Source organism: Chaetodon auriga, chromosome 8 (assembly GCF_051107435.1).
Source record: "Chaetodon auriga isolate fChaAug3 chromosome 8, fChaAug3.hap1, whole genome shotgun sequence".
Taxonomy (NCBI): domain Eukaryota; kingdom Metazoa; phylum Chordata; class Actinopteri; order Chaetodontiformes; family Chaetodontidae; genus Chaetodon; species Chaetodon auriga.
Genome location: NC_135081.1, coordinates 4,287,926 through 4,313,188, shown reverse-complemented (window position 1 = coordinate 4,313,188; position 25,263 = coordinate 4,287,926). Strand labels below are relative to the sequence as shown.

Here is a 25,263-nt window from a genome sequence, read left to right as displayed (position 1 = left end):
GGCTCTGAAATCACACTGATATTTACAATCTCAACAATCTCCTGCTGCCCACACCAGCAGAGCCTCCTCTACTGAATAATTCAGACAGATGCTCCAACGCGGACCTGCCTGTCCATCTCACACTTTCTCCTCCATCTCTCAGCTCTACATTTCATTGTTTTTCCCCTCAGCTCCGTGCCCCCTCTCCCTATGTATGTCACCCACTCCCTGTCAATCATCATTAGGCTTTGAGACGAGAACAATGAACTGATTTTTCTGGTTGAAAAGCTCTCTGTATGTAAAACAGCACAGGCTGATTACAGCTGGAACGAAAGATGATGGATCAACATGAAACCAACCAGTAGTCCAACACAGCTGCACAGCTTGGAATTTAACATTTCATTCAAATACAAAGCCATTAGGCACCAGGTTGGATTCATAAATGGAAAAACAACTGATACCTCAAAATCAAAAGGTGTGTGCTCCATCAAAATCGGAATAAATGTACTAATGTTATGATATGATATGATATGATATGATATGATATGATATGATATGATATGATATGATATGATAAAGATATGAATAATCAGAGAGGGTCTTATGAGGAGTCTTAACTGACTTCTGTGTTTAAACTCCAAAGCCAAACTGATCTCTGCTCTTATTTTTTATTCAAACATAACCCACTGAGCTCCACTCACACCTCACCACATCTTCAAAAGCACAACCTCTGACACGTTATATCTACCAACAGGGGGCATTGCACTGCCTTCAGTCACATTAAATGCAAAAGTGATGGAATGCTGACTAAGCTTGTTCTGGTGAAGAGATTTGGCCTCACTCAGCAGTTTAAGATCAAATATTACCTGAATATCAATGTGACCACCAAAACTGGCTGTCTGTTGGTACTATGCGAAGAGTTAAGGGTAGTTCTGAACACTGTATGCATTTCAATTGCCTTTCCTGGTCAGAAGTTTTCCTATAGGCCATAAACACATGGACAGAAATCCTTTGCTGTCATTTGCGTCAACAGCACTTGACAGGACAGTTGTGGAAACTTACTAAAACAGTGACCTTCCAATAAAATGGCCGCTTGACTTCCTGTTCTGGGCATAGACACACCAGCCTCTGGTGCTTCTGGCTGCCATCCTACGGCACCGCAGAAAGAGTGGAAAAAGCCCAGGCTGCTTTAACATTCTCCAAGTGCCCTATAAACAAGAGCATGCCAATCAAAATATCCACAGCTCATGTTTCTGTGGGAAGAGTATTAAAAACTAAAGCTCAGTCAGCGAGCAGACGCTGAGGTCAAATCAATCAAACAAAAGACGCACAGACGAGCAGTGACCCCTGCGCCCTTTAAAACTGTGGGTTTTTTCCCGTTTGAACAAACACTAAAAACAGATTGTCGACCTAATTTTAGACTGGTCTGCAGTCCGCCCATGAAGGGTCCAAATGTGTGATCTCAGCGTGGCAGTGTGCAGCCTCACCACATATTCAAAGACCAGAGTCAGGGTTTCCTTGGTGTGGATGATGTCATGGAGGAGCACGATGTTGGCGTGCTTCAGGCCTTTCAGAAGAGATGCTGCAGAGAGAGGACGGACAGGCAGAGAGTTAATGGGGAGCACATACTGAGATACCAGAGGACTTGCTATGATCTATGCCTTCATTAGCCGGATCATTAGAATGCATCACAGGCTCTCTATGAGCCTCACTACATGCATACAGGAGATTAGGAACAGATTAAAAGAGAAAAAAGAAAATACAGGCTGGATTTACTGATCTAAGTTCTCACACTCATTTGTCAACACATTTATGATGAAACAGACAGTGTTAATAAGTAGAGCAGCGGAATGATGTGTTGAGGAGATCAAACTGCCCATTACTTTACTGACAAAGCTTCTTGCAGTGTTACTCAGGAGGTTGGGTGTGATCAGCACGTTGTGGGACAGATTTGTTAAGACTTTCATGTGTAATTTGCTTCGAGTACAGTGTGGGAGGATTGTGCAAATAACTGAAAGAAATAAAAAGCAATGCTTTGTGAAAACAGGTTTGCAGAAATTGAAAAATGAGAGTTTTGCGTGGGAAAATTCTCCACTTCTAAAAACCTGTGCGCTTGACTGAGTTGGGGCTTGAAAGCAAAACTGTCCGTGTCCCAAGTTTGAATAGTTCACTGTGGAGTCTATGCGCTGGAAGGGCTTCGCCTCACCCAAGGAAAAACATTATGAGCTTTGGAAGGAAAATGTCTAAATTCAGTTCTATTCTAATAGTCAGCTTTCAGAGGGAGAACTTTTGACCTGCTCTTTGCTTATGATGACCTGTAAATTGATTATTAGGTTGACTCAGATTACTAAATTCTCACAAAGCCACTCTGGGTACATTTTAGAACACCAAACCAAGAGAAAGTGAGAGCTGCAGTTGGTTAGTATAAAGCCTCAACCTCAACTTGGCATTCACCAGAGCTGAAGTAAAGTCAGACAATCATAAAAATGTTGGCATATACCAGATTCCACTGATTTAGGGAATTTAACCTTATTTAAACATCTTTATGAGGCCCATTCAGCATTATCTGTTTTGTCAGAGTCAGAGTTTCCTGAATGACTATAACAGAGGGGACAACTGCAAAGTTAGCATGAGTCATGGCCAGAAGATCTCCTTAAGAAGGCTTGAATGGAGGATGACAAATGTTTGGACATTTCAGAAAGCCGACCTGTAACACTTTCATTTTCATCCAAGTCAGGCAGTCAGCTGCATCGTCCAACATGAAAATACTGACCGAATCTTCAATACTGAAAATTGTTTTACACAAAATGTTTGCATGCACCAGCTCTTCTACAGACAGTATTTACTTCAACAATGAACATTTCTATTTCGTCATTACGACACTGATTCGTTAGAAATACCCCACCACTTTTTGCCCACAGTGGTGATATTGAGGACTCTGAAGGCACTATACTTGACCGAGACAGGAAAACAAATATCTTTTAGAAAAAAGACTCCAGAGGTGTGATTATACTTTGGCAACAAACTGCAAAGCTTTCTCCATAATCACAGAGACAAATTTGCAGGCAAACAAACAGCTGACAGACTAACTTGTCAGCTCATAGTCAGGCAACACAGAAAATACTTTCATTAGGACAGAATGTGAGAGTGGCATAATAAGCCCAGTTTTTTATTATGAGACCTAAATGGGGTGTTCAGACAGTTGCCAATGCGATTAATTTAGCAAACACAGAGCTCTTTTCCAAGGTCACAGGGGAGCTTTGATGGACAAATGCTGAGAGAGCTGGCGAGTGATGAAGCCTCATGAATACATTCATCCTGTACGAGGACCTCAAGGTTGTTAAAAAAAAATCAGATAAAGTAGGACTCCTGTCAGTAAGCAGGAGGTTAGCACTATAGATACCTCAAAGATCCTGTCACTGTTTGAAGATCCATCCCCCTCCCTCGCACACATACACCCACCTCATCTCTAGTAATGAGCATGAGTGTGTGTAGTTTTATTAAGTGTGGACACGCGCGCACACACGCGCTCAACTCTCCTCTCCTCTGGATATATTACTTTATTCAGCAGCAGTCTGTAATGCTGCTCACATATCAACGCTGGGAGCTTCCTGCTCAGTAATTGCTGAATTAGTTCAATTTCAAAGTGCCTTTCTGATACGTTCACAGGGAGAGTTAGGACTCCGTGCGTGTGTGTCTGTGTGTGTGTGTGTGTGCGTAGGCTCTCACTTCATCAGGTCTGGATCATACGCAGATCAAACAGACAGAATCATTTTCTCATCTAAGTTCAAAAGAAGGAAGAAAGTTGTGCGCGTGGAGGTGAATGTTTGAAAGTGGAGAGCTTCAGTGCTTCACCAACACAACTGACAGGACAAACAAGGCAGGACGAGCTCTGTGCTGACAACAGCTAAGTCTCAGGATGTCAGACACATGAGCACAGAGCATGATGGAACTTCTCTGTACGTTTGGGACACTATTATTTGATGGCCTGGGTTGATATAAGGAGGGGAAAGCAGAACAGAACAGCAGAGCTTAATCTACACGGGAACAGCGAGGCCTACTTAGAACCCAAACTCTGACAGACGGAGGAACAAAAGAGTTCTACTGTCTCTTCGGTGGAGCCTGTGGGACTCCAGATCTCTGTTTGATGGCTAAAGCTGATATTTTTCATATAAAGTACAAGAGGGCTCTGAGGTAATATTACCAGCCATTATTGGGGACACAGTAGGAATTTTAATATGAAAATTCTAAAAGTTTGAGGTTTGACTGTCCTCTGCCACCTCTGCTTGATGCAAAATCCATTCTGGGATGTATGTCTGCCTCAAGCTCACATACAAATCAGTTATTTCCGCGATTAAGTGGAAGAATATTAATGGGACTTTTGAGCATACGTGCTAAACGCAGACTTTGAATGGGACCAGTATTTGGGCTGTGACCAATGATGTCCTTTCCAACAAATTCGTCATGAGAATTTCACTGTTTTTGTGCTCCAACAATATTTAAGCAGAGTTTTCTTTCCACGTCTGAGGCTCTTACCTTCTCTTATGGCTGTGAAGGGCGTCCCTTCCTCCTCTTGCAGACGAATCACCTTCAGAGCCACCAGCTTCCCATTCACCCTGGCAACAACACAGGACAGACAGAGTATGGTAATCCTGTGATTTTTTAGCAACATGACAAAAGATTCTATTAAAATCAGCCAAGCTGGAGAACAGTAAGGATTGTTAAGTCAATGAAATGTAATTTAGCAGCAGTGGAGTGAGACCCCGGTACAAGGCCACAGGATTACAACTGAATGAAGCTCACCAATCAAAGCTGTTGTGGTGAGGAGCAACGCACACGAACATCATTACTGAGGAGATTAGAGCGTGTGGACTTTCATACATTTACAGTGTGTGAACTTTTCATTTTCTGGAATTTAATTAGTAAAGCCTAGACGGAAAGCACCAGGCCACAAAAACACAACTATTGAATCAATGAATAAAAACATCCATGTTATAGTGATTAAAAGAAAAGAAATTGCATTGCATGTGTGGGATTTGCAGCTCTACAGTAAAGAGAAAATATTATTTACATAAAACTAGACTCCGTGGCTGTTATTGCTGTTCCATTTAATTAATTCATTCAGTTACAGCACTGCTCCTGTATAATTAAATGTAATATTCACTGCCTGCACGGGTGGCTCTTATGAACTATAAAGAAGAGTACTGGATTAGGCCTGATTCGACATGCATGCGCTACTTACTTGCTCTTTCCTTTGTAAACTGTAGCATATGAACCTTCTCCCAGTTTCTCCAGCTTTTCATAGGAATCTGCCTTCCCAAACTTGGGGCTTGTAGGCTAAGGAAAAAGAAAGACATATGAAAAGGTAATATAAAAGTATGAATTCAGTAACCCAGAAAAGAAAACTCTCGGAGGATTTCAGAGAAAACATTAGAAGTCTATGAGACATATTAAAATCTGGAGGCTCCCCGGTGCATCATCGGGAAGGTGTAATGTCAGTGAGGAGGAGGAGAGAGAATTTCACAAAGTCTTCATGTAAGATCTCTGAAGAGTGCTTTCATTTAATCGTCAGCTCATAACTTCGAGACACTTCACTGTCAACAGTTCACAGAGAAAGAGGTAACAACTGCAGCTCAGAGGAAATGAGGCCCAGAACTGAACGGCTTCTTACCCAAATGGCATGAAAAGAGGAAAATAGCTCAACTTTAAAACTTCAACTTACTGGGCGTTTTGGAGGGAAGTGACGGCACTGATCACCAGATGATGATCAGGAACTGGTGCTTTCATACCAGAGCTGTTTGGTTCAGGTAAAATGAAGCCAGGTGTGTTTGGCAGGTCACTGCTGAGCCTGTATTCTGCTCTGTGCACTCTGGCAGTTCATTAAGCCCATTAAAACATGTGTGACACAGTGATCTCACAGTGGCCCCGCTTCCACACACACACACACACACACACACACACGCACACACAAAATAATACAGTACCACATACCTCTCTTTCATTTGTTTCTACCTGTTAGTCATTGTTCATAACATGGTCGCTGGGCTACAGTCTAATAATAATAATAATGCTGGTAAGTTATTTCTTCATGAGCTCTTTGTGGCTTCACACAAGGTAAATATACACATGCTGTAAGTCACCAGATTTAGATTTTGCTGATGATGCAGGAGTCTGTATAACTTCATGTTCATGGCTCTTACGCCCTTTGTAAAAATCCAGTGTAAACACGAACAGGAACTGAAAGGTGTTTTAAACCAAATTAACTGTGCAGGTGTGAAAGCACACAAACTTAAACAGCAACAATGACTCAATAACTGTCATTCTGGTTCCTGGTACCTCGTGGTGGCAGCAATGAGGTAACGAGGTCAGCGCAAAAATAGCGTTGTTTAGTATAACACTTGCTTTCTTATTCTTTATTTATTTTAAGGGACATACTTGTTTCAGTCACCATTCCAACCTGAAAACCTGCTTCGCTTCAGTCTGAAGGCACGCAGCTCTCGTGTTCATTTGACAATGACACAACAATACACAAATGCACAATGCCACCATCGAGCATTGTGGATTTGTCAGCGAAGTCCCACACTGTCTCTCATGCTCTCATTTGCTTATAAAAGGCCCCACACAAATTTGGCTTCTGATATCACAACACACACACACACCTCCACAGAATGTGACCAAGTGCAGTTTCTGCCACATCTGCACTGTCCTCACTGCTTTATCTCCTCCCTTATCTCACCATCCTCTGCAGCTCTAATAAGCTCAGCATTTCTGAGGGCTACTCTAAACAAATTAGACTTCCTCCTGGGATAAAGCAGGAAGTGTAACTCTATCTGTGAAGCAGCTCAGTTGGCCAGAAAGATATTCTCCTCCCGGTGGCCTGAGGAACCTCTCAGAGAGACTCATGTTGCTTCTCTCTCAGTGACGGTGAGATTGGACTACAAAGAGATTCCCTCCTCATGCATTTTTCATCCACAAATAAAGCCTTTTTTCTGTCTTCGGCATTCTGCATTGACCATTTCACACCTGTCCCTCTTTGCATTCATTTAAAAAATATATTCTGTATTTTCATGAGGCATCATCCCAGTGGTTCATCCACATGGAACTACACAACAGCAGCACAACTAAATCAGAAAAGAAGGCAAATAATAAAAATAAATAACGATTACTGCAACTGTTTCAAATCAAAAATGAGGCAAAACAACAAAACGTCATGTCTGACATTGGTTTATGAGAGGCTATAAAGAATATTCTATACACTCAGACATGTGTAATGCTGATGGTTAAACCTGAATTAAGCAACTGATGCCAAACAGCTACAAGCATGACTTCCAGTGTTGTACCTGCACTGATTTTGTATGCTCCATGAAAGGATTCCCTTTCTACAACAAATGGCTACTCCTCCTCCATACAGGAGCTCATCTGACCAATAGCAAGACATAACTGTTTGCCTACTGTAGGTGTCATAAAATGAAAACAATGATTATTTACCATTAATTGGCCACGATCAATGAAAAAGGGGAATGTGCAATAGGAGAAAGTTTTTATTATAGCAGATAACAGTTCAGACTGTGTAGAGAGATATTTGAGTATTTATATGGGTTTCGGGTTGATCACATCTTAATGGAATCCAGTCAAATGTGCAAATCACCAACCTGTAGCTATAACCTGAACATGCAGTGAACAAGATAGAAATGAAAGGACACCCTTTCTTTTACAGATTATTGTTCATGAGCAACTCCCTTTTGCTGAAAACATATGACATGCATGAAAGCTTAACTCATAGATTCCCCTGCAACTGACATGACATGATCAGGTAGATCATTCGTCTAGAGAAGAGCTGCCACTGTGTTGGTCTGAACTACAAAAACACACATTTCACCGAGGGCTGTAAAGTGACGTATTCCTTCACAAATAACATTTGGCTGAGTACAGAAAATGGCTTTCAGAGAGCATTTCATGCACATTTGTTAGCTACAGCTGATATACTGTGCTGCAGGTGACATTTGTCATTTTAATCAGATCAAGATCAGCTGTGACTAAAAATTAGATACCTGCTACCCGAAAGATTTCTCCATTGACCTTTGAGAAGGGAAAAAAAAGCTTTGAAAAGAGATTTGTTAGCATCACAGTTTAGCAATTTTGGGTCTTTTACCAAGTGAGAGCTGAATCCAAAGTGGAAAAAGAGTTGAAATGAAAAGCCATTATCTCCAAGTACAAGCCATGTCTGACCAAAGAGAAGTCCACTGTCCCATTTTTCAGTCCAAGAGGTTGTGTGTGAACGCTAAGAGAGTTGGGCTGGCCGGGTTGTCTAAACAAAAGCACCATGAAAGGGACATTACACATTTTCATAATCATGGTGAAACATTCCATTAGTGTCTTGCAGCGATGCTGGCAATCAGTCAAGCCTCATATCACACTTATTAAATCGCATTTGTGCGCACACTCATTAGGCTTTTCACATTCGGTGCTAAATTAAAAAAGGAACCACATATGTAGAAAACCTGAAAATCTCATTTGCATGATTAAGAAAATCATGTTGTTTGTAAACAGCCTTCAATTAACCGTGTGAAGGAACAAAGGCTGGAAAATTTGGTTCAGATGGAGAAAAGAGCTTGGCTGCCAACACAAAACACCTGAGAAATACAGATGGAAGTGGTGTTTTGAAAAGCTGCAACCATGTCAGAGGCAAGCAAGAGCATGCTACAGTCGACACTGTTGGAGTTTGATGTTGAAACAGATTTAGAAGCATCTGGTGATTCCCTTGTTTTTATTGGCTGTAAGTACTACTGCTGTTTCAAGCAAAGGCCTAACTACTTTGGTCAGGGTGGGTTTTCAAAACCCTTTGCTCCACTCATTCGCCCACAAACTACTCCTCAACATCATAAACAGTCTCATCTCAGTGTCTTGCTGTCATAATCTGGATAGAAGAAGTTCAGCTAGTTGCTAAAAATGTTCATAATCTTGTCTCGGTTGCCTTCTTGTTACTGTGACCTCACTGCAATAAGCTTAAGTGCAGTCAGACCCAAATTTACTCCCCAGTGAAATAAGGAATGGCACCTACGCCAGCGTTCTATTCCAATGTAATGCACAATTTGAACTGAATTTCCTGAAAATATGACAAAGAAAATTCAAAAATGAATGTCCATTTTCATCTATTATTGTTATGTGAATATAGAGTTGGTTAGGGAGGATAAACTCTCCTGTCGGTGCCATTAAAGCACTGCAGAAGAAGAAGACACGAGATGAAGTGATTAGGCGTTGCCGTGCTCCATGGACGCCATTCAACTTCACCTTTCCACCTCAGCCCAGCACTAAACCTTTTTTTGCCATTTTTCAAATTTTACTTCCAATTTCTGCTTTCCTCCTCAGTTTTGTGTACACAAATTGAAAAAGTGTGTGGGAAAAGGTGGCTGGGGACTCACTTACGTTCACTTCCAGGCACACATCTGACCCTGCCTGGATCGCTTGGAGCGGAATTCAATCTGATCAAATTTTGACAAGCAAAATGGTGAGAGTGGTGTTTTTCAAGACATATGGCTGGTTTTTATTCCAGCCTGCGGCCTGCCTTTTCCTTAAGCACTCAGAAGACGAAAGCCCGACTGAAGGCATCATTATAAAGAGCAACTAGAGCGCTAACTGTTTGCCCTAGGTTTTGCCTCTCAGGTACGCTTCTGAAGCATCTGATTGGCGTTGATTGGATTTAGCCTGACTATATTTATTGCCTTTATAGCGAACATAATATTAATTACTTAATGTTAAAAGTCCTTTTTACCGATGTCAACCCTATCTCTACTTATTTCTGATTATGGCTATGATAATGTTAATACTATATAGCATTACATAGTGATTACTCTCTCCTTCACCTGTGCAGGACAGTACAAATGGCAAACAAGTCTAATATGAGTTTTAAAAGTTCCACAAATATAATGAGTGATTAATTAGGAGACAGAGAAAAAGAAAATTAGCACCTCTACCCTCATCCTATCCCAGATCTACAAGCTGTGTTTCCATGGCAATGCTGGCACAACCATTGACTGCTTTCTCACCCACTGTTTATCAACTCAAACAGAGGTGACTGCCTACCGCGGCGATGATGATACTGTATCATCAGTCCCATTGCTGCTGCTGGCTTTCCTCTGCTTTAGTCTTTTTTCTTTGCCCTTCACGGTGTCACATACTGTGACTATTTCTTGGCGAACAGCAGCCAGGCACTGTGGCTGTGTGCAGCTTGTTGCCACAGTGAGGTTGTGATCATTGTCTGGTATTGTTGTGCCTTTATGGAGACCTACAGAAAGACCTCTGCACACTGAGTGTATCTGACAACCAGCACGACAGTTTGTTGTCTGTTAAGAAAGACCAAAACACTGCTTTAGTCAGAGCCAGGCCAGCCCTTCCCTTCTGTGTCCAGTCTTTATGCTGTAGCCTAAAGTGATGAGCCTAGCTTGTAAGATTCCAGCTCTGTGTGGACATGAGATTAATTATCAATCTTTTCATGTCACTCATGACAAGAAAGCAAATTATAAGCACAATTTTCAAAATACTGAAGTATACCTTTAAAGTCATCATCACTGACAGCCTGACTGAGAGTGAAAATGGGACTAATGGCAGGAAACAGCAAATATGTCTCAGGTGATGTACTGTATGTTTACTGTTACACACACAGGTCTACTACCTAAAGTTTGCTAACATTAGTCTCCATAAGTAATACCAGAGGCATACCAGGCCAAGCAGCAACACCTCTTTGTTTTTTTTTTAAATTGAGCAAGGATGCATGTTTTTACTCATAATGTCAACTTTTCATCTGAAAGAGTTAGAATTGGTCTTTCAAACGTTACACAAACTGGCTTCAGCTTTACCCAGATGATTTAGGCCTTCTTAACATAGTTAAGGATTAGACAGCTTTGTCTAATTGATGATTAGTCTATGTGGAATATGAGCTTTTAATAGATCTAAGCTACAATCAAAGTTGCACAGCCAGCACCTGGTGATGCAAGCACCAGCCAATCAGAGGCAAGACAGACTCATTTTGGCGATAAGACATTAGGTAATTTTTCTGTTTGTGATACTTTGCAGCAAGGATACTTTCTTGCTACTTTGACCCATGACTTCACCATCAAGTGGAGGGTTTTGGATGGTTGTTGCCAAGTGTATAGTTATAAACATGCAATGTGTGTCATGACAGTTAAGGATGACACATGTTTTGGTGTATTGACTAATCAAATTCTACAGTAACTGTGAATCAATGAAGTAACACGCCGGCTCCTCCAGTGTGTGAGAGGTGTACTTACAGAACTGGGGCTGGAGTGCCGACGCAGTTTGGGGGACTCCTTGCCGGCGGATGAGCTCTTGGCGTTGATGCAGGCATTGTTCTCAGAGTGGACCCTCTTCACCTGGCTGGCGGGCTTCTCGAACGGGTCAAAGCCGCTCTGCGTGCGCTGCACTCTCACCTTCTTGTCCTCAGGGATGGTGTCCAGGGGCTTGATGACCGAGTCTGTTCCCTGGCAGCTGCGTGTGGACATCTTTGTGACACATATCTATCAAAAAGGAAGAGGGAAAGGAAGAGGACGAAGATAAAAGTGAGCATGAAAGAAAAAAATCCATCTGCGATTACCAGTGTTCAGCCAAAAACTGACTGTGCCCCCGCCTTCCAGATCCTGCCTGTTTTTCATCTCTCTGTCAGCCTGGGTCTCTTCCCTCCCTGTAGAGCCTTGCTGCTACCTCTCAGCTCGGATGAGAGCCTTTTTATCTCCATCTCTCTTTTCTCTGATCAAAACAGCTCCAGCCTCTGTCGGCTCTGCTGCACACACACCGCCGGCTGCTGCTGCTGCTGCTGTTCCCATACTGCATTTACACAATTCCACCTTATCTCTGACACACATCTACACATCCATACAATTGTGCAGACATGCTACAGATTGTCTCCTACAAGCCCATCAGGCACAAACATAGTTCTCCACACTCCCAATCCATTTTCCAAGACAAAGCACCTTACCAGCTGCTCCTCCACCACAGTCTGTGCATATTGGACACAAAAGACGCAGGCGGCATGACATGTTTTGCCACGGCTCCCTTCAGATTAAATATTTAGGCCTGGGCTCCCCTGCAGGAAGAACTTCTAATTACTCTAATACACAAGGAGGAGTCATCTTGCAGCTCTTTGGCTTGTTCTTTAACATGAGCCAGGTTTCATTGGAAACACCAGAGCATTTCCCACTACGTTACTCACTTCTGTGTGTGGAAACTTCTTTTCAAAACGCGATTGATAGTGTGGTAGATGACGATCTAAGCAATGATGACAATGTTTTTCTTACTGTGTCAGGCATACAAATATGCCTATCCCACATGGGCTGATAAGAACAACAAACTGCTATAACATGGGACAAGATAATCATAACATTTATGATAAAACAATAAAACCTACACTAAAATATAACTGAAAATAATCAGTTAAAATAATGCATTTGCTTTTTTATGTATTCATATATTGCTCACCCAACAAGTCTTTTACCTAAACTTGGCTAATTTTCTGTACAAGTTTAGCTCACATATTAAGATGTTACATTAGTGGTATAACATTGTTATATTCAGATATAATCAATGAAAAGGAGCATTGTACTCATTAGTCATAACAGCTGGGTAGGTAATGGTAATAATGGCAATACAGTTGACTACTCTGCACTTGAGCCACTGAGGCTAACGTTAATGTTTTCAACTTCTATTCATCTATACATCAAAACATTTCAAGCAATAAATAAAATGGATGTATTCCAACAGAAGGAGAAACAGAGGAATATGCCTGAGGACATGAGCACACACAACGGGCCAGGTAAAACTCAAGAGAAAGATGCTGGAGAAGCAAAAAGAAAAGAAGAGTTAGGTAATGAGGTAATGAGGCAGGAAAGCTGTCATAAACTTGAGTTCCACGCATATTCCCACTGACAGTAGTTATCATCTGGAACAGCACATTAACACATAAACAAAAACAAATAACGTCACTTAGGACCTATCACACTGCAAGACATCAATACTTGATGAGAGTGTCTGGGAAGGATGTGTTCAACAAGGCTTATGTTCCAGGCACTCCACCTCAGAGAGTCATCAGAGGCAGAGGCACAAACAATGAAAAGGTCACCAAAGATCTTCAGAACTAGAAATACACAGAGGTTTACTTCCTGATGAAGAGTGACACGTTTCTGAAATCACCTCCGCCTCCACCAGCTACAACCCTAAAACGCTGAATGTATAACACATGACATAATAATCCAATAACACTAATGAGCACTTGCTTACTTTTGATCACTTAAGTACATTTTACTTATAATTCTTTCAAATTCACATTCTGAATGCAGGTCTTTGATTGTAATAGAGCATTTTCATACTGTGGTATTGCCAGTTTTACACATGTAAAGGATCTGAATGCTTTTTCTACCACTGGACATCACATGATAGTCCCTTTAGATGTAAATGATCTAAGTTGGCCAAATGGAGTACATGGACATCCTGCCTGTCGGTGTGCATTAGGTTTCCGAGAAAGTGCAAACGTATCCTTTATCGTCATGTTCATAGGTAAACTATACTCCACCTCTGCCTCACTAAAACTAGAAGCAGTCTTCCCACGGCTTCTGGCATGAATGAAGATTCCTCACTGAGAAGCTTCTTTTGTGAATGTCAGTCCCAGCTGGCTTTGGTCTTGTGCCGTGAGGTCTTTCTTCATTAACAGCCTATGTGCTGAGCATTGTGTGTCGATACCCCCTCTTAGATGCGCTGTTTCTGTTCTCTGGCGTTAAAAAACACACCTGTGCTTGGTTGCAGTTGGCAGATTCACGGGGAACATCTATGAAACATACTCACTGGCATAATGAACCGCTCTGTGTAGATGAATCAGGATTGATCTTAAATTAACATCTACTACATGGATTGGCACAAAATGTTGTACAGATGCACATGGTTCAGAGAAGATGAATACTAATGACATTTGGTGGCCCCTTACTTTTCCTGTGTGGTTTTGAGTGAAATATCAAAAACATGTCATGAGCATAACACCCAAATAATGCTATGCAGGAGTAGCACTCCTTTGTGGTGTGTGAGGCATATGATAGCTGGCCAGGGAGCAGCTGGACAGCCCCTAGGAGGAGCTGGAAGATCCAAGAGGAAGAAAAGGTTGTGTTTGCTGCAGGGATGGATTCCAGTTGCCAGTTCCATTTTGGATCTGTGTCCAAGTTGGTAAAATACCCAGATTTATCAAGCCACGTGGCCAGTGAATGTGTTATTGAATCTTACATTCACAAGCTCTCTGAAATAGTCTGTTTTGCCTGATACCTCTGAGGAGCTTAGCTTTGACAATTAAAATGGCTGTTGAACCAACAGCAGGACAACATACTTATCAACAGTTTGCTGGGCCGTCCTGCTCAGTGCTTCAGTGATGATGAGATGGGAGCTGCTACCAATCTCACAGTTCTCTAGAAAGTTTGACGTGTTCGTCCTTCAGGTGCTTTATGAAATTTGTTTTCTTTCTTTCTTTCCTTAGTAAGCACTGCTTTGTAGCATCTCATGGGCTTACTTTTATCCTTTGCTTTTCCTTGTTCACTTGCCTCAAATGTAAAGGGTTAGGGCAAGACATCACTATAAGAGAGTGAGAGGAGAAGGGACTATGTGGACAACTCACTGTCAGGGACCAGAGACGAAAGTGCAGCTGGTATCAGCACATCGATACTGTATAAAATGTGCAATGAAACCCTTTCAAATATTCAAAATCAGTATGTATCGAAGAATAGATATGACAAGACTACTGGCTACTCTGTTGTTTTGTTGTTTCCACGACCCTGACCAGAACAAGCACCTTGAAATGGATGGACGGATCGGTGAAGGGATCGGAAAATGGAGAAATGGATGGCTTGATGGATCACCAGTATACTCAATACTGAATCCACACAGAACTTTATATGTGGAAGTAACCTGTTTAAAATGAGGAGCCATAAAACCCGTTGGCTGTCAGCGGTTGTATTAGACTCACAGGAACAGGACAGGGACATTTCACTTCCAAAACAACTGAGATGAAAGTGAGCACTGTGGATCCAAAGCATCACACACTGCTGCGCACTGCAGACACAAGCTAGCACTGAGAACATCACACTGCAGGAATCAAGAATCAAGGTGAGGTATTCAGCAATTTTATGCCAAAAATCCTTATTTCATGCCATGGGCCACCTTATATCAGGCTTTATTAGAATTAACTGGAACAAACCATTTTGAAAAAGTAATGAAAAATATATTAAATGTTTACGTTGGTATTTTCCAAACTTTAAATTACTTTCATTTGCCACTTGCTCAGAGCTTTCTACAACCCATCTTTTATAAAACTATGTGGACACCCAAACAAACATTGCGGACATCCAAACATTACACCTGTGTTGTTCAGCCTCCACTGTTCTGGTCTGAGGCTTTTCTCCAGATGCTGAACCCACCTACAGGGATAAGAGCTGCCTCACAGTCAGTGTTCCAGCTGATCCTAAAGGGGTTAGGTCTGTATGCCAGTCAAGTTCTTCCACATCAAAATGGGAAATCTGTTTCTTTATGAGGCTGGCTTTGTGCACAGGGGTATTGTCTTGTTGAAACATGGTAGGACTATGCACAAACCTTTGCCACATTAGTGGCACTACAGACTAAAATGCGGTACACTGTAGTAGTAGGATTTCCCTACAGAAACAAGTCAACACTGCACTGCAGCAAGCTTATTAATCCAACACCTTTCACTAACAGAAGCACCATGATGGAAATACCAGACAGGGCCTCCATACCCCCACAAGTCTACTACGTCATCTTGCCATCATTACTCATTCACATTTACACATAGAATGGTGAGTAACAAGTATTTAAAGGCAAACATTGTCTATTAATTACTGTGAAGCCATCACTGCCTGCAATTACTATATTACATCCTTAGGCAGAGAGCAGATTATCCACTGATGATCCTCTGCCAAGACTGTCACTGCTCCAGCTGATCCAGTTCATCTAGACATACACAGACACACAAACACACAGAGATAAAGAAGGCAGCCTTAAGAGTGATCTGCTGATGTCTGGAAGCATGAGACGGCCCTTTCTAAAAGGAAACCGTGTGAAGTCAACTAACAGCTATTGAGGGCACGCAGCATTAATTCTTCACTCTAAGCAGGAAACATTTGTCACCATGGATACTGATAGATGTTGTGCTCTTTCTGTTGTTAGTTACTCTATGTACTGGTGAACTGTTAAATGTGTAAACATAGCCAAAATAATCAGCGTGTGCAAAAAACAAATGGTACGGTCTTCTCAGATTTATTTATATGCACTTGCAGTGTACAGGCATAAGAAACAAACAAATCAACAGTATGAAGGATCATTGCTCTCATCCATCATTTCCAATATATAAAAGGGTGAAAAAACTAAAGCTTTACTTGAATAGATTATTTTAAAATAAATACAGCAAATAAGAGTGCAAGCATTTAAAGTCAAGTGTATGGACAGGAAGGTCAGCTGTGCTCACTGGTTAATGGCAACATGTGGATCCCTGCTACATCTGGCTTTCCTCTGTTGCCAAGATGGGAAAACCCTGCCGCGGATGCAATTACACCTTATTGATTCTGGTTGAAGGACAGCCTCTTTAATCAGTAGCACACCCTCCCCCTGCCCCACCACCGCCACTCTGATATGCCAACACAAACATGCACACACTGAAACAAATGATGATAAACTGCATTGTGTTCCTATCTATAATTTATTCTGTACTGCTGCAGTGACCCCATTGCCCCACAGGGATCATTTAAGATCTATCTTATCTTAGAGTTGTCATACAGTAATGGAAAAGGTAGGCAGTAGCACAGTGGGCAGGCCCAGGCTAATTCAACTATCTCCAGAGGAGTAGTTACTGATGACATTAGGTTGACGTATGACAAGAACCACAGAAGCCATAAAAGACCAATCAGCCATAAAGCCTACTTATGTGCTCTGCTTACTCACGGCTATCAGCCAAGTTAACCTGGCCACATTCAGGGCTTACCCACTGTGTTAACGCATTTCAATTTCACCGAGACAAAGCAGAGCTATCGGCTTGCCTGGGCTCATCATTCTGGGCTCAAGACGATAGTGAGACGATACACCAGAGGACAGACTGGAAAAAACACCTCATCCTCCTCCCATCCACACTGTCTGGAGAGCACAAGCCTTTGTTTCAGCATCTTTGTTTCAGAATTGCACGTGTGTGTGTGTGTGTGTGTGTGTGTGTGTGTGTGTGTGTGTGTGTGTGTGCGCGCGCGTGTGTATGTGTGTATGTGTGTACATGCTAATTTGCTCCTTTAAAAGAACCCGTTGTAGAATTTAGCGTTTGAAGACATCTTTCCATCTACAAGTTCACCATCAGTATGTAAAACAACGTCCAGCTGATTTCAGTACCATGGTTAAGAATGCCAGAGCTACATACTTTTCTAACCTTGTACCAGATAGTTGAGGTTATCCCAAACTCCTGTTGGTCACCTTCAGTAACATCTTCTCTCATCAACTGCTGTTCCTATGTCTTCAGTTGCAGCAGTTGTTACAACAAAATTTTCTCCTTTGTTGGTAAAATAAATGACAATACATTGGCATTCCTGGCTAAAAAATCCTACAACTGTATTCTGATTGAGGATTTAAGGCTGTCGGTGAGTGACTGTCTCAGGATTAGTTTGACTTAGTTCTCCTTGAACCTGTTAGACAGGACGTTTTCACTTATAGTTGATAATTATTCCTAATCAACTGAACCTCTTTGTGGTGTTCCCCAAGGTTCTATCATTGGCCCAATGCTGTTTGCACTGTACTTTCTTCCTTTTGGGCTGATAATAAGCAATTTTAAAGGTGCGTCCTACCATCATTATGCAGACAATATTCAATTATACATTTAAGCTTCAAAATGTTTCCAAACTCTACTGAATTGCCTTAATTATATGAGCGATTGGATGGCATATAATTGTCTAAAGTTAAACACTGCCAAAAGAGAAGTTCATCTTTCTGCTCCACACAGCGCTGTCTCGAAGGCGATGGAAAATCTTGTCTCTTTCACATCTTCTGTTAAATCTACTCTCCATAATCTGGGCGTTTCTATGGACTAGGCTTTCGGTCTTGACCAGCATGTCCATTTTTTCCACCAGCTGAGAAACATTGCTAAACTCAGGCCCATTGTGCCCAGAGCTGTGATGGAGATGATTAAACATGTATTTATTTCCTCACATCTTCAACTCCCATTTCACCTATCTTAGTAGTCTAAGCTTCAGACGAAGGCTTCCAAAAGGTCACATGTAACACCAATCCTGATATCTTTACACTCCAGTTGAAGATTTCTGTAATTACGTTTAGAGCGTTGTGTGGTCAGGCACCTGCCTACATTAAAGAGCTAGTGCAGCCGTATAATACCAGAAGGAATCTGAGGTCCTCTGATCACAGTTGGCTGTTCCTCACTCCAGGCTCAAAACAAAAGGAGACAGTGCTTTTGAAGTTGTAGCTCCTACACTTTGGAACTCTCCCTTATTGAACTTAATTATTTTTGGACACTCTTGACACCTTTAAAAAGCAGATTAAGATCCAGTTGTTTAAACTTTTTGTTTCTGCTTCTTGATTTTAACTGGTTGTCTTCTTTTATTGTTTGTTGCACTGTCTCTTATTTGCTCTTTTGTTTTTCTTCTTTTATGAATGTTTTTGTGATGTCTGTAAAGGAAGTGTTATATAAATAAACTCCATAAATTCACTTATTAATATAGCTAGTGCCTACTCAAACAGCAGCTTCTTGTATGATGCATTGGGCACTGCCTGCTGACAGTGATATGAACTAGAGATGGATGAACGGAAAGGAATGATGAACTGACTCACAGTTTAACAGGAGAAGATCTGATTGAGGGGTCAGCTGACATGTCAGCTTGGTGACATTTCAGTAAGTGTCATATCTGGTCCATCTCTGACCACTTATTGCCATTGACTTCATGTGCAGCAGCTAGTCTCTAACTTTATCTGTCTGTCATTTGGTGCAAAGCAGCCACTGCTGGACAGCAGTGAGAGCAAACCAAAAGAGTAAATTTGCAGGCTGTAAACAACTGGCTAAAAGATGTTAAAATGCTGTAAAGAGCTGAAGAAAACTGCAGAGTCAAGTGAGAATTCCCTGTGGGTGTCTAAGCACAGTAAGCACTGTGTAGCCTAACCAGCTAGCACTAGTGGTACCTCAGCCTTGTACACCATAATGGTCCCTCGATCCTTACGGAATAAGTTTGCTTCAAATTCAATTCCTGTTGGATCATTGAACAGCGTCTGAAACCCACTCCTCTCATCCCGTTCCTACTTTTGAAATTGGGTCTTGGAGAAGAAAAGGAGAGTTATTTCTTGTCTTCACTCTTCACCTCTCTCTCAAGTGCTATTTTTTCATTCTTCGCACATCTACTCTGTCGTCAGTTTTGGTATGGAACATCATGAATGTCTCTGAGGGAGACTGTCTTTATACTGTGTTATACACCCAAACGATGATGGCAGGCTTTACACCCCACCTTTGGCATTTAGACAACACATTCATTCCTATACCTTGGCCTTTGGGGTTAGGGAAGCTAATGACCATGACTGATTGTGATGAGTAGTTTTGTCTCCACACAGATACATATGAATAGGATTAATGTGTGAGTTTTCATATTTTAGGAGCTATTCTGTGATGAAATATTGTAATTTCATTTTTGGCACAGACCAACCTACTTTCCCATATCCTTGAGTTCTGCTGGCCTCCTGTCAAAGCCAATGTGACTTTCCCTGCAACTCACTCTCATTAAGTGCACCAGCAAAATAAAACATGTAACTGTTACTTTGCTGCTGTGGCTCATTTTGAACACCAGCCTTAAGATATTGTGATGAGCGTCTTAATTAACATATGTGGTGCAATGAAACATCCCAACAGCCAGCTGATGTCCCAGATAGCGGCTCATTACAGAATTAAATACCTACATCACCATTGCAGAAACCAGAACACAGTCCTGAAATTATAGATCTATGTGATATTGTCAACTCAAAGTAAAGGAAAAAGCATAGAAAGTAGTATACGACCAGGATGCTGCATCATTTACATATTGGAGAGACTGGCACACTTGACATTAACAGGACAGACAAACAACAAATCTTGGGTGCAGTGCATACTGCCATTTTGTCATTAGATCTAGAAAACCCAAATTTGGCTATAACACCTATCAATCAAGTTTTCTTTTCCAATTACGAAGGGTATGTAACCACTCTCTGACAATTTAATTATCAAACATCAACAGCACTTCCTGCCTTGTTCAGCTCCTTATGATGCCTTACAAATTGTTCCCAACCATATCTGCATCTCTAACTCTAAAAAAGCTTCACCATTCAAACTCAGTGACAAGTGCCAGCCAACCAGCTTCTTTCAGCAGAGTGAAGGAGGTTTCTGAGGTCCAGCAGACTTCTTGGGGGAGGAAATGTTCTGGCCAGTTAGTGACTCAGCCTTCTACCTCCTGATTAGTACAGCCGGCCATTGCCTTTGATTGGGACTCTAGAGAATAGAAAGCGTCGACATATAAATGACTAAATTGGCTGGCTTCCCAGCTGTTATGGTTTCTGGAGAAGGCACAGTCACTGAGGAGAATGGCTGTGATGGGGCCAGCTCCTTACTTAAGCCTCCACCCCACCAACTTCTCTTTTTTCCAGATCTGGCAACCTCTACCCTCATTCATCTTCAAAAACACTGTCATATAAGGCTGTGAAACCTGAGCCAGAGGTGCAGTAATATAATGAAAATACTTCACTAAACAGAGAGACTATTCACTTTGTTAAAATGCAGAACTGCTGGTGGGAAGTTTCTCATTCCTTCCCAAAGACAAATGCTGCTCTGAATATTCATTTTCAGCTGAGCTGAGTCTGATTCCATGCTGTGTTTCTTTCCAAAGTTGGAATTTAAAACTTCTCTACTGGTAGGACACAAAAATCACAAGAGGGAATCAAAGGAAAGAAGCACCATGCAAATGTTTGAGATTTGAACTCTCAAATAACTTTTATCAAAGTCTCAGACCTCAAAGAGCTTGTTAGGGGTATGGCTTGTACAATTATGGCTAAGAAAGGCCAAGTGATGGAAATTGCTGTAACTCCTCAAACCTTGTCCCAACATCAGTAGCCATGGGCTCTTTGAAGCCATTACCTAGCACTTTACAAAGCAGGAGAAGGCAATTTGAAGACAGCAAAACATTTTCAGATTTTTTCTCAGTTCATAACGTAATTAAGAAATGGCAGTTAAGAGGAACAGTCGAGGTCAAGCTGAGGTTTGGAAGACCAAGAAAACTTGGAGAGAACTGCTCATTGGATTACTGGAAAGGCAAATCAGACCTTTCAGGAAGATTTAGCAGACTCTGAGTGGTGGTGCACTGTTTTACTGTGCAGCAAATGCACAGTAAAACAGTGCACAAACCTTTCCATGTCCTCACCACTAAATTCAGTGTCAGACGTTAGCAAAGGAACAAGCCTGATGCATTTTTGGAAACAAGTCCTGTGAACCGATGAACTTAAAATAGAACTTTTTGACCACAATGAGCAAAGGTATGTTTGGAATAATCTCACAGAACAAGAAGCCTGTTGAAAGGGGCTGTTACTAATTACTGACCATGCCGGGTGCAGAAACTTTTGCTTTGGGTTTTTTCCTTTTTTTGATATTTGGAAACTGTAAATGCGAATAAAAAAGTAATCTTGCTTATATCTTGCTGTTTGGAAATCAGTTACTTGCTTAGCTTTTCACAGTAACATATATAAATATACATATTCAGTCCAGATAGGAAACATGACAACAAAACATACACACAACACAACAGATTTAATTTGCCATCTGCCAAACTATTCATCATTGTCATACTTGCATTTATTGATGTTAGCTCCCTAATTAAAGATTGTTAGCAACACATGCAAGTATACAATGTATTTCCTAATCATTCACACGTATACACTTATATATGATTAAAGGTGCAGTCCAGTGATTTAGTATTGCAATTCCATGAGGCTGGGTGACTCACAGGAAACAGATTACGAAAATAATGGCCAATAATGCAAATTGACGGTGTCTTTGTATAAGACACTTCCTGTATGATAATTTCCCACAAATCTCAAATTCTGAAAAGTAGTATTGGACACATTGAATTTTGACAGAGGAAATGTCAGGGGACCACCTAAGTTATTGCAACTGATATTCTGGGAAGTATGAATGACTCTACCAAATTTCATTCCAATCCATCCCGTAGTTAGTTTGCATTTTAAAAATAAATTAATAATAAAAATGTCAACATCATGGTCGTGCTAAATGAAAGGTCAGAGGATCTCCATACCTCTTCGCGGAACCATATCAGTCTGGGCAGACCAACGCTGCCATCCAATAAATACATATTTTGACAACCATTAGGATGTAGTTCTGTGTAGTGCTGTTGGTGAAAAAAAGTCTGACTCATGTCTCCTGTTCAGAATTTTCATTGTCCACATGAAATCAGTATAACAATATAGCATTAACTGTGAGGATTTCAGGTCTAATTGGGCATTCACTGCTGACTCATTAGGACAAGAGCCACTTAAGCATTTTGCAGGCACTTGATATGAATCACACAGTGTACCATCGACTCCACTCTGGGGAAATGCATCTGAATAAAAGCATTGTGTCTGCTGTCAGAGGCCTGCAGGTCTTCCACCAGAGGGATGCTCTCCATCCTGGCCTCTGCTTCTAGGAACCAGCAGAGAAGTTCTGGATTTATTTGATGCTGAAGTATTCCAGTAGTAACCTCTACATGAGACAAGCAAAACAGGCCTTGGAGGGTGCACTACATTGAGGACAAGATAAAAACAAATAGGTGATATGCATACTGAGGAAGATAACCTTTGCTTTCAACTATCTCCTGCCTGTATGCAGGCACATGAAGCCAGCCTACATCCCAGAGCTCAGTTTGAATGTTTTTCAGTGTAGAGAACGTCCCCTGGAATTGTTTGAGTTCGAGACTGAAACTGGACTGGATCAGTCAACTATGGGTATGTGTAACTCAGTGGGTCTAGGCACCTTTGGATAAACTGCTCACAGCTTTGAGTCACAGATTAGAGTTAGATGGAAAAGTCTGCCCAATAGTTCACAAACCATTAAAAAGTACTTCCTCCAGAGCAGGGACTTTTATGACACTAGAAACTATTGCCAAGAATCTTAATTTAGTCCCTGGCTCTTCTGATCTAAATGCAGGTAAAGGTCCAGAGTTCCTGAAATGGTTACTGGGCTCCTGAAAAAGTTCCTGCATTGCAGACAGGCACATTTAAGGGTCAAGGGTCCTGATCACATGAACAACTATTAAAACTAGGTGTTCTAGACATGAAATGAAACATGATTCTTCAACTGAATGGCCCCTTATTCCATAGATGTATTCAAAATGTGTTCTTTACCAAAAAATTACAATGTTTTTTAGAAAACCAGTGTTTTCGAGATTGACGACGGGGTATTGATGTCAGTAAGTGAAGCCATGAAGTGAAGGCATTGGTATGTTTCAAAGAAAGTGCTTGTTAGATTGTCAAAGAGCATCTGAAACCCCCGTTCCAATGGCGGAACATCATTTTCCAAAACAGACTGTCCAATGATCACAGCACTGCTTTAAGCAGCAGTTGGGCATGTGTATGGAGCTGTGAAAGTAGGCAGGGTTTGATCTTGTCTTTCAAGCAGCCCCCTTTCAACACCGCAACACTATCACTGTCCAGGAGAGACCGTCCAGAATTCTGTACCCTTATCGCCACTGGTGTTGGTCATCACATCAAGCCTACAAAGATTCACAAAAGAGACAGAGTTCTTGGAGAAATCATGGAGAGATCAGGGAGACAGTGGGAGGCAGGCAGGAGGAGACAATGACGGTAGGGTTTTGCCATTTGGAACAGATATAAACACTTTTGCCTTTAGACATGGTCAGACAACACTTAGCACGACCTAGTTTGTTCAAAGCACACTGAACCCTTGAAGATAAGAACTGTCACTTATTCATTGTAAAGCCAATGGCATCTGTCCCACACAAATGATTCCTGAGCTTTGCCATGCCACAATGCAAGAAGCGAGAATTGTGAGCAGGCAGTGCAAGGTTACAGATTTGATAGCAACCTCAAAACAATATACCTCTAAGACTAAATAAAATGAATTAAGTGGTAAAAACACAGAAGAAGAAAAGCTTTGGTTACATTTATTTCTTGCATATACTGAATAAAAGCTTTGGATTTGAAGCTCTGCCAAAAAAGAGCCTTTGATGCTTCTGTTAAGAGGACACTACTCTAGATTTGGCCCTGTATCCTGACAACACTTATCCTCTCTCAAACACATGACACTCTGATACTCCACTCTTCCAGTTTCAGCCTTTCTTCCGTAGTCTCCCTCTCTCTCTCTCTTTCCTAACAGCCAGGCCTGCTGTCTTCCAAAGGAGCTGCATATGGCCCTACAGAAAGCCTCGCTACGCGTCCACGAGACAGTGCCACAGATGGTAAATGGCCTGTGCCTGTCCCTCTTCCTCGTCCTCCCTACAGTGCCCACATTCCATCCCTCTGGGCGCAGAAAAGCCGAGCGTATTGCAAATTTGCCTGAAGTGGAACGACATATTGTAGAGTGAGCAGAAAAATGCTGCAGCAGAGCATCCCGTCCATTAGACCAGTAAACATCAGCACCCATTTCATCACCACAACGGAAATGCTACCTATTAGCACAGAGGGGACTGGCGGTAGTGGTGGTGTTGGTGGAGAGGGAGTGGGGGTCTGACACTGCTGACGTTGTTTCAGGCATCAGGCAGCACTGAGACTTTGTTGCAAAAACTGCAGATAAAGCTAAACAGAAACACACACACACACACTGCCTTCTACCTTTTCCCGCTACTTCCTTCCTCTCCTCAGAGTCTCTCGTCACATCCTTACCATTGAGATGCACTGAAACTCAGGTGGGTCATTCACTTTCAACCTGTCATGCTAGCATGACAGCTCATTACCCCCCACCCCCCACCCCCCCAAAAGAAACCTCCCACCACACACACTCGTAGATACACCATGCATGTACATATCTATCATCCAAATCTGCCCTACAAATGCACATATGCCGACATGCCTACACATCTGCACATTGCCTCGTACAGTATTACGTGTGTGTGCTGTCTGGGGAATACTATTCATGCTCAACCACACACACACACATTAACAGAAGCGATGTATCCGAAACGAGGGAAGAAGGGGGTGGGTGGGTAATGACAATGGATG

At 41.7% G+C, this 25,263-nt stretch overlaps 1 protein-coding gene across 3 annotated transcripts in view; it reads right to left on the bottom strand.

The window, feature by feature from the left end:
• cdk14 (cyclin dependent kinase 14) overlaps positions 1-25,263 on the bottom strand; it is a 170,931-nt gene that overhangs the window by 107,212 nt on the left and 38,456 nt on the right. For all 3 annotated transcript variants that reach the window (XM_076736408.1, XM_076736409.1, XM_076736410.1), the window contains 4 exons: positions 11,268-11,513; positions 5,222-5,316; positions 4,516-4,595; positions 1,467-1,561 (listed from right to left, as the gene is read on the bottom strand). In XM_076736408.1, the coding sequence (XP_076592523.1) occupies positions 1,467-1,561; positions 4,516-4,595; positions 5,222-5,316; positions 11,268-11,513 (516 nt within the window). The remainder of the gene's footprint in view (positions 1-1,466; positions 1,562-4,515; positions 4,596-5,221; positions 5,317-11,267; positions 11,514-25,263) is intronic.